The sequence below is a fragment of the Pholcus phalangioides genome, unplaced genomic scaffold (genome assembly GCF_987345545.1).
Source record: "Pholcus phalangioides strain wild (caught in Gottingen) unplaced genomic scaffold, Ppha-v1.0 ptg000027l_1, whole genome shotgun sequence".
NCBI classification, from domain to species: domain Eukaryota; kingdom Metazoa; phylum Arthropoda; class Arachnida; order Araneae; family Pholcidae; genus Pholcus; species Pholcus phalangioides.
Window position 1 is genome coordinate 13,277,396 of NW_028301617.1, and position 11,165 is coordinate 13,288,560.

Sequence of the window (11,165 nt, forward strand, 5' to 3'; positions counted from 1 at the left end):
CCATTGCTCATGTTTTTACTTGTTCACATCATCGTCATCATTTTACGACCGCTTTTGGTCATAGTCATCTTTCACTTCATGATATTTTAAATGACAATAGCGATACATCTCGCATTTTTAAATTCATCAAAGCCATTGGGTTTTATAACAAATTATAGTTTTACAATTCATGTCATTGTTTTACGTTTGTTTTCCTTTTTATATGTTTTAGTTTTTTGACACGACAAAAGGACATTTTTCTTATTTTTGTGTCATGTTTTGGCGCAGTTTGGCCAAATTGGTCCTTGCGCCAAAAAATTCAAAATACAATCCAATCAGTTGGGACCACTGAAAAAGTTCATTATAATCGAGAGTTCACTATAGCGAGGTTCGACTGCCCCTTGTTTTGAATTCCCCTTTGCATTTTAACACGTTCAGGGAATGTTTTGCCTACTTCGCTTCAAAAGGGAGTGATGCGGTCGCGTAGAGACAAAGCCTCCTAGATATTACTTTGATAGGGATTAGCCCCGCAAAGGCAGTTGAGTTTTCTCTTTCCAAAAAATCATCTTCGCAACAGCTAGTTGTTGAAAATCTTCGCAAGGAAGAATATTTTTACGATCTGAAACGAGCCGAGACAGACGCGTGGAATAGTATTCCCCTAAAAGAAAAACCTCAGGGGAAAAAAACAATCTTGGGATGGAAAAAGTTGATGACATGAACCGAAATCTTGATAACTTTAAACAAAATTTCGCCAATGTACGTTCGTTTTTGGCGAGTGATAACATAATCCGTTATTATAATAAGCGGCATCGACTATACTACTAAACCACACATGCACCTCATTAATATTTCTCTTGAAATGTCTAACGAATGAGTACATGTTGGAATGTATTTGTTGTGAACCTAAAGTGAAGTTTGTTCCCGTATAATGTTTGTTATGTGTACTGCTGCCATCAATTTTGTTTCTGTGTAATGCTTGTCAAATTGTGAGTGAAGTGTATTAGTTGAATACTTGTACCTTTGTAGGTATGTTGCTATCTGTGGCGAGATTTTTAAAAAGCAGATTTGCTCGCATTCGCACCTTAGTGTTGGGAACTAAGATAACAGATAACAAACTTCCGCAGACCTTCACTGTGGCGCCGGTGGGATTTGAACCGGGGTCCTCGCGACGCGACGTGAGTCCCGGGAGGGGGAATTACTGAATTTTTAATATATTTTACATAATTTTTACGGAATTTTTTTTTCAGCCACCTCATTGTATAGTTCACGTACTGTGGCCTTTGCATTTGTAAAACTTGGCTTGAACAACCAGTGTCCTCAACTAACGACAGCAAAATATGACGGCTTACTTGAAAAAGAACGCAACGGGAAACAAAATTAACTTGTATTATTTAATCAACCATTTACATCAAACTGTAATCCAAAAATTCACTCACAAAATAATTAATTTCATTGAACATTAAAGTTACTACAGTATGGCTTTCGAATAGGAATTCCCACAAATGATCCAAAAATAGTGTCAAAACAGTGTTTAACTTCGTTATTACCGTTGATATTAATGGACTTGAAGTACGTGCAATGCTCTGACGACCTGTTTATTTAAAAAAAATCAAATTGCCTTAATTGGCAACCCATATAGTCAACCCAAAGTTTATTAACTCGAAGGTATACTGTATTCAGGGACGTACGTAGGATCGACCTTTGGAGAAGGCACAAAAAACTTGGGATGGAGCAAAAAAAAAATTGTTCCCAAGAAACCTTGAGTTACCACCCTTCAGAAAGCATTTAATGTAACAGAAATTGGTTAAAATAGCATATGAAAGGATTTTTTATACAGTAAAACCTCGTTAAGTCGTCGCCCTAATAATTCGCACTCCGGTTAAGTCGTCGTTTTTCTTCAGGCCTGTCCAGTTTTCATAAACAGCAGTGTTATCGAACCCTCGTTTACTCGTCGCTAATTTCGGTTAACTCGTCACCATGAAAAAGTTTAAGAGAAACAGATAATTTCAATGGCCTCCTTAAAAAAATAGCTTGTTAAAAGCATTGCAAGTCACCATAAAAGCCTTATGTACCAAAACGGAACAGTTCAAGTAGCGAAAGTTACGATGGGGAAGTTCACTCTCCGATTAAAGTGTTTGAAACATTAGGGACTTCTCAAGCTACAAATAGATCTGATGTCTGCATGGGGCAAACCAACTTAGGGCTTCCAATTTAAAAAAATTATCTCTGTCGAAAACCAGACATTTTCTCCCCCAAAATTGAGGTCTTCTAATGTGTGCTTTTCCCTACCCCAGGCTCTCCACAAGTTCTTCAAAGTGGACCCTGTGTTCGAGATTACCTTGATAAATTTTACCACGATCATGATTACCTTGTAGTTGTTTCATGAACTACTGATAAAGAATTAAAACACTAAGATTAAACTTCGAGTATATGTAAAATTAATGTGCAATAGTTCTGTTGTGATGAAAAAGCTAACTATTCTAACAGTTGCTGATTAGTCTTAATTACAAATTACTAGCGTAAATCAAAGTGTACCAGTACATTTTGACACGATAAGTTAATTAATAAGAGCTCTAAAAAGGTAAGAATTTAAATTTTTTTCTTTTGAAATCTATAAATTTTCTTAATATTGTAATTTTAGTTCATATTTTAATAAATGTCATATAACTTCAAATATATACGATTTTCACAATATTGCACATTGAAACTAACGGTACTTCGTTTAAGTCGTCATAATTTTTCGATAACATGAGGTGACGACTTATCGAGGTTTTACGCATGTTAATGGAAATATTGTTTTTTTCTATTTTTTTTTTTTTTTTGTGAGCTTGGTGGGGGAGGGGAGGGGGAGTCTCCTATGCTTACGCTTCTGACTGTATTCCAAAAATTAACAAGTAGAAAGCGTATAGCTTTTTTTCGCAAACAGATAGCATCTTGATCGAAGGATTTTGACATAAACTGCAAAAATCGCATTTCCCTTACGGCGTCTTTCGAGTATGAGAGCTTTTGTGAGTGTTCAAATGGTATGATTGAGAAAACGTTTTATGACAAGTGTCACACTCATATGGCTTTTCACCGGTGTGAACTCTTCTGTGAGCATTTAAACCGTTGCTCTGAGTAAACGCTTTATTACAAACATCACACTCGTATGGCTTTTCACAAGTGTGAACTCTTTTGTGAATCTTCAAACTATTAATCTGAGAAAAAGTTTTACCACAAAATTCGCACTCATATGGCTTTTCACCTGTGTGAACTCTTTTGTGAAGGTTTAAAAAATCGATCCGAGAGAACTTTTTACCACAAAAATCACAGCCATACGGCTTTGCTCCTGTGTGAATCCTTTCGTGCTTCTTCAAGTTTTCACTGTCAGAAAACGTTTTGCCACAAAAATTGCACTGATATGGCTTTTCTCTGGTGTGAACTCTCCTGTGTTTGTTTAAATTGCCGATTTCAGAAAACGTTTTACCACAAAACTCGCATTCATGCGGCTTTTCTCCAGTGTGAACTTTTATGTGTCTTTTCAAATCGTAGCTTTTCAAAAATGTTTTTCTGCAGCACTCACACCTATGTGGATTATCTTCAATACCGAAGAGATCATGAGAAATGGGTTCGGAATGTTTAACGTTCAATGCCGCCGGAATAGGAGCAAAACTAGAATTGCCTTCATCCTCATATTGTCCATTATGTAATCTCGTGCAAGATGCTTCATTCATTTCTAATAGAGTTGGAAGAATAGCCAAGATTTGTTTCAATAAAGACCAGAATCTTTGTTATTAACCGCGTTTCTTATCTGATTCGATATCATTCGAAAAACTGGTATTGCATGTCAAATTGTACAGAGCTGACAATTTCGCCCTGGAAAAACAAGAAAATCATATTTTATATAAGTAAATCTATATAGTGTGGGAGATATTTATTTCATCAACTCAACAACGATTTTAATACACAATAGTGTGTTCATAACTGAAGTTTTCATATTTTGAGCTGGAAAGTTTGTCACAGAAACTACACTCCAGGCACTTAAGGCTTTTTCTTATTTTCATAGAATTAAAAAAATCTAATCCTCTGCAGTTGTGCCGGCATTTTATCCCAAATATTATGGACCATTTACTTGACACATGTTTAAATTTTTCTTTCTAATCCACTTGCACACACTACAGTATCACTGCGAACCAAGGTTGGGTTTTTGCCACCTGGTTTACGAATGTAAGATAATGTAGATCATAATGATTACCATAATGTAAGATAATGATAATCATAACATCCTAAATGAATGTTTTGAACATAATATAAGTATATTAAAATGATAAAAACTTGTTTTTACATATTACAATGTTTTAGTTTTTATTTTTAAACATTACTTCATTACAATAATTAAAATAAAATGTCAATTATAATTTGCAATTTTAAACTCTTCGTGAACAATGATTTTAGACACAGAATAAAGATGGAAAAATGCTCTCACACAAAAGGGGGGGGGGAAATGCCGCTGTGGTGGTCGAGTGGTTATAGTGACGGACTCTTAAGGCGCAAATGCGAGCCGATCTCCCCGTTAAAAAGTCAACAGTCCTACAACGATAAATCATTCAATCATATCACTTCACTCATAGTTAGAAAAACTGGTGGCAGATGGCAGCACTATACATAACAAGCATTACAGAGAAACAAAAAAAAAATCTTCACGTCAGGTTTCACTACACGTACACTCCCGCATGTACCGATTCGTTGGGGGTTCCGCGGGCAGCAGCAGCGGCGAGGGGGGGGGTGCATGAGTGGTGTAGCAGTAGTAGGTAGGGCCTCCAAAAAATGGCTCGGGGATCCATGATGTTCTTAAGTCAGCCACCTCGTTGGGCAATTTGCCTGTTGTGGCGTTGTATTTGTAAAAGAGTCCAGCACATTCACAGTAGAAACAAATTTGTGGCATGCGCAGAAAGCGATATGTGTGTGTGTGTTACTAATGTGTAGTTCGTGCTTAGGGGTCATTCAAGTATTACATCAGCATCGATGGGGAGGGGGGTTTCGGATGATACTTACGTCATCAACCACCCTCTTTGAAGATATTAAATATACTTAAAGGCATCTTATTCGGTGCGCCAAAAACGGGAAAACCTTTTGATAGTTATTGGTCACCTGAACTAACATTCTACCTATGTATAAGTCTCCTACAGAGCCACTTCAGTGATCTCTAAATGTTTCACGGATCCTTCAAGTGCTCTGGAACTGTGCCTAGTATTACTCAAGTAATCCGTAATTATGCCACGTATCACTTAAGTAATCTGGGAATGTTCCACGGGTAACTTAAGTGATGTAGAACCGCACTGGAGCAACACTTAGAAGGTGTTGACTGGGGGCCTCTTAAGTGCTCTAAAACTGTGCCACTTGTGGCTCAAGGGTGCTACGGATAGTTTTAAGTGCTCTGAAACTATGTCGCGGGTTACTTAAGTGATCTTTGAATGTGAAAGTAATCTTTGAGGCCTACTTCAGTGATCTTTGAATGTGCCACGGGCCACTTAAATGTTCTGGAATTGTGCCACGGGTCATTTAAGCAATTTGTAAATGCGCTGCTTTGTTCATTTTTACAAAATTAGGTTTGGAGGGGGCAAGCCACATCAGGTAACCTTCAGGGCCACATTTGGTCTGCGGGTTTACCATATATGGCTGAAAGGGTGGGTCGCAATGAATTTCTTAAAGAGAAATTTTGAGTTCTTACCCTTCAAATGGCATTGAAATTAACAGAAATTTATTATTATAGCATATAAAGGTATTTTCTTTCGAAATTTTAATTTTTTGTTTAATTTTTTTTATTTAAAAATATTTTCTTTTTCGTGGTGGGGGGGGGGAGGCACGAGCTCCCTATGCCCCTCCTTCCGCGTACGTTTCTGATCCCACCAATATGCGTTAGGAGGTAGGGGGCAGTGCTGACGAAATTTTGCTGACGGGGAGGGGTCAAAAATGGCAAAATATTTTCTGACGTAATACTTGAACGGTCCCTTACGAATTTGAGGTTATAATTCAGGTATAAAAGTATCACTGTAACATTGAGTATATGTCCTAAACAAACGTTCTACGTCGAGATTCTAGAGGAATGGACGAATGGAAGTTATAAGAAACGGTCGTGTAAAACCATTTCCTTGCATAGTGATTGACTGTAAATAAGAAATTTTTAAAGCTTGGACAAATTTTTTAAAACTTATGTACCAGAAAAAATGCCCACTGCAGACAAGGCCAATTAGATGCTTTCATGTAGATAGTTCTACGCCACGTTTAGTGTACCACAGTTCCAGTTTCTTTGGTAGTTACACCAGTCATGAAGTTATTGTTAAAAACAAGCAAAAAGGAAAAAAGGACCATCAACAAAAGAAGGACATGCCTATCAAATAATTGTAAGGCCCCTAATCCCAATCTCTCGTGCGAAGTATAGTGACCTGCAATCTTTAATAAGGCTTCGCAACAATCCTGAAGCTAAGAACTTTTATGACAACTTGACATGGGATGGACGTGAGAGCGATGAGCAGCATGATGACGTATACTTGGAGTATATAAAAGAGAGAGATAATTGAAGAGATAATAAATTTTCTTTTTTCATTGAATATTTTTCTGCACTAACCACCAATAATTATTTTTACTTTAATTCATTATACCATCATCAAATGTAATAATTATTCAAATTTTATACAATGTGTGTGTGTGTTCGGTTTCAGAATCCTGCTCAAAGTACATGTTCGGGGGTGGATGAAGCCAAGAAAAACTTTTTTATGTATACAACCATTTTTTCATTTGCTTTTTAAAAATAGTTTGGTTTGAGTTTTACGTAACATGTACCATGATATAAAATTAAAACAAAGTTTCTAACATTGCAATTAAACCAGATTTTTGAAAGAAAACTTTGTTTTTAGTCTCCTGAAAAATTTGTTTTATGGACTGAAACAAAATCAAAATGAATCAAAAATTATCTGAAGTTGACGGACCAACAACTTACAGTAGAGTTATGCGACCATACAACAAGTATTTCACAAGACTTTCCTGTTTTCTTTTTCTTAATCATTCCTGAAATTGGGAATGCAGATAATTATGGTCACTATGGCTTTTTAAATATAAATGCCTGTCTCAAATATTTGTCATGTTTATGGTTTTTTTTTCAGTGAACTACAGTTCAATTCAATGAGAGTAGCACTTCATTTCCCTGCAAATGGTAATTTTGCCATTTTTAGTGATAATTGGTGATTTTGTAGACTAATGGCAATGTTTCTGATAACAATTGTCAATGCCCAGTATTAAAGACTTCTCATACTGTTCTCGCTGAGACAAGGGCAGCCTTAGAAAATGATCAACATATTTTTTTTTCTCGAAATGGATTTCACCCACTGCCATTTGCAGTAGCCATTTATTTCCTTGTCTTCAAGCAACAATTGGAAATTTTTACAAAAACTGAATTTTTGTGGTGACAAAGTCTCATGTTTGGGATTGCCATTTCCAGTATTTTTCTAAACAAAATATGGTCTTCTCGAGTGAGGTTTAATCTCTTATTCTAATTAGTAAGAATATCAATTATATAAGAGTTGCACATGCAGTTCAGTAATTGAATTAGAATAAATTTTCAATTATTTACCCATCTAGCCGGAAGTGTTGGTGTCTTGAACTTTCAAGTTTGAATGATTGAGAGCAGAAGGGGTGGGGGTGGGGGTCGGCTTTAGCTTACCTGCCGCACAGGTGAAAACCTCATGTTGGAGGCTGAAAAAACTTTCACCAAGGGGGGGATGCTGGGATAAACCTGATTTTTCACCCATCCAAAGCCATACATCAATGTTTAACAAACAAAATGTAACTTGACCCATACCTCCTGTTTCAGGAGAAACTGTATAGTTTTTTTTGCTCCAGAATAATTTTACTGTTCTTAATTATGTCTGATAACTTTTTCCACATTACCGCTCTTATTAAAAAGCCATAATATTTTTCTTCCCTTTAGCAGGTCAGTAACTAGGATTTTTGCCACCCCTACAACTTTAAAATTTGATAATTTAATAAAAGTGTTCTTTGTTCCCACCTAAAACTGCTGTGTCGCCTTAAATTTTAGTGCAGAAGTGATTGCCCTCCCCCTCCCCACCCTCTAGTTGTAGCCCTGCTTTTGGATTGAATTTTTCAATTATTCTAAATTTTTTTAATAGCTGAACCTTGCTAATGCTAAAGTACCTACTCAAAGCTTCCCAAGGCAGAAATTAGGGAAGTACGAGTTGTTTCTGGTGCTTCAGACCCAGGATAATTGAGAACCCAAATTTCCTCTTTTTTGCCTTTATTTGGCCGCTCCAGAAAAATTACTGGGTGGGGCTGACAGAGCTCTAACCTGGGATGATTCTCATAATGTTTTTTTTTTGTTTTTTCACACTATAAATTTACTATTTGCTCCATAAAAAATCTGACATTTTGTCTTGCCAAAGATCCCAGCAAAGGGTACACTGTACCCTTACGGCTACCTTTAAAGCTACACTGTAGGATATGGGGGCCATGGCCGAATCAAAGTGCACACTTGCTCCCCCAACTTCTTGTGATAGGGTCCATTCTTGTTTCTAGTATTACGGCCCCAGGCCCAGTCCGTTACCCCCAAGTTATGTTAACATTTCCGTTATCGAAGTATGGCTCAAAACAGTGACAGCGCATACTGCGGTGTGAATATTTATTGCTCCAAAACGAAAACAAAATTATATATATATATAAAGAAAAGCTTAGGCTACCACCCCTTACAACCTGTTGCCCGGGTGCACTGCACCCCCTGCTTAAGCCGCCCGTGATTGAGAGCAAAAGGTCCAATAAAGTCAGATGGAATTTCCATCTTTTAGCAATTTCAGTAATTTCTTCTTTCTACCATTGAATTCAAGGGTTAAAATAAGTGAGATATAACATACAGATACTTTTTCCCCTTTTTAATTTAATTACAAAAATATCTAGCGACTGATTTGACAGTTCGCTAATGAACCAAAAAAAATTGTTTTATTTAATAATTTCCATGAAAAACAGTTTAATCCACCAGACTTGAAAGGTTAATTTCCCTTAAGCGTTGTGAGTGCCAATGTGGTGACTTTTTTTGCACCAAAATTGGCAACCTTGATAACCGAATCAAGGTTTTGCTAGTTTTGGCAACCCTTTATCAAACCAAATTAACAGCATATTTTGTAAATACAATTTTTTGTCGTCGTAAACAATTTCTCAGTAGTTTCCCACATATTTTGATGATTGGTTATTTCACATTATATAGTGTTGTACATCATATTAGTTTCATTTAATGCAGGGCTCCCACTCGGAAAAGTAGGAAAACGCAGGACTAAAAAGTAGGACAGGGGAGGGTAACCCTCTTAGACAACATAATCATAGCATAATGAAAAAAATCATTAAAAAAATATTATTTTTCATTTTGAATAGACTTTTTTTTTCTTTTTAATAGCACTACATCAGTATCTTATAAGCTAATATATCCTATAAGCTTGGGCTAATACTCAAGCTAAAGCAAAATGACAAATGACTTGTACAAAACAGTGTACTAGCAACTACAGATAATTCCTTTCTGTCTCTCCTCATATAGCCTATATTACATTCTTTTTTTTTTTTTGGAGTCTTCCAAAGTGCAGAGTTTATCAACTCTCTTCAACAATGCACAGAAAATTTTGAAGACGTAAATTTTTTAAGAATAATGCTCCTTCGAGACCACTTTCAAAAGCACAGTGCAAAATGTGTAAATTACAAGATCCAATGTAAATAAGGCAAGTTGAACCAGACAGTTTTACTGCGTTGTCCATCCTTCTTTTTAAAGGGATTTGTTTACATTTTACTGTTCAATGCCAGTGTAATCGCCTTTTGACAAATGAAGCACTTTCTTTTCTAACTCTTTGCTAAGGATTGTAAATATTAAGGAAACAGTTATTTTCCGGATATTGTGCTGAGGTGAGCTCGGAAAGAAAAGTCATCACGTCTCCGCCGGGACTCGAACCCAGGCCCTCTTGCATACCGGGCAAGCATGCTACCATCTACACCACTGGAGACACATGAATCTGCCTTCCTAATTTCACGCACTGTGACATGAGGCGCTGAAGTAGAGGCATTAGTAGCCTCTCTTAACTTCAGGAAATGGCCCCCGGGTGGGACGGGCCTGGGTTCGAGTCCCGGCGGAGACGTGATGACTTTTCTTTCCGAGCTCACCTCAGCACAATATCCGGAAAATAACTGTTTCCTTGATATCTCTGGCTGAGAAAAAAGCCATCTATATCTCTCATTGTAAATATTGTTTATGCCTCTTCATGCCTTAAAAATACAGAAGGCAACTGAATGCTATTTGATAGTATCAGAATCACTAAACCTATATACCCAACTGCTTTGAAATGCAAACTGTTGTTTCACCTATTTGCACCATAGTTTTCAATGATGAATGTTAGTTACTGTCCAAGACCACGAAGTAATACATACAAAATTATTTTTCCATCCAGACAGAAGTTTTTAATGACTACTATACGTGTTAAACCCTCAAACTAAGCAAATGAAAAATTAATCAATCAAATGGTCCACATACCCCCCCCCCCTCCTCTAAATTACCTTAACAATGATACAATTTCTGCTTTGACAGAATCATTAATTGCATTTTCCAACATTTATAATATTTGGCAATATATGAATAATTTCCTGCTCAATTAAAATCAATTACATAAATTTTGTTGATAGCATTTGGTAGAAAAGTAGGACATTTTACTAAAAAGTAGGAACAGTAGGACGAGTGGGAGCCCTGTTTAATGTAAAAAATTGAATTTTTTGGGCAACTGTAGGTACGTGTTCTTTTGTCAGCCATCTTGAATTGACTGCTTGGTGCGAAAAAAAAGTCAACGCGTTGGTGGCGACCACGATAATGGACAATTAACAACTTGAAATACGACGCAAGGTGTATTTCAACAAATAAATGACAGAACTTTTTTTTTAATAGAAAAAAGCAACTGGCTGATTTTAGCCGATTGTTTAAGATTTTAGTTTGTGTCAAGATTGCCATTTGCTTTTCACCACCACAAAAAATAGATATAAACAATGGTATTTTATGAGGAATGGTTTTTTTTTTCATTTTAACGCCCGTAGAATTGCGCACACAGCTTAGTAAAATTTTATTTTTTCATTTCCATTGAACCTGTTCTGATCATGGCCTTCAAGAGGAAGCT

General features: G+C 36.5%; 1 protein-coding gene across 1 annotated transcript in view; it reads right to left on the reverse strand.

The window, feature by feature from the left end:
- Positions 1 to 1,356: 1,356 nt before the first annotated feature.
- LOC149068482 (uncharacterized) overlaps positions 1,357 to 11,165 on the reverse strand; it is a 36,217-nt gene continuing 26,408 nt past the window's right edge. The window contains exon 4 of the mRNA XM_089251564.1: positions 1,357 to 3,747. Within this exon, the coding sequence (XP_089107690.1) occupies positions 2,958 to 3,747 (790 nt within the window). The 3' untranslated portion in view covers positions 1,357 to 2,957. The remainder of the gene's footprint in view (positions 3,748 to 11,165) is intronic.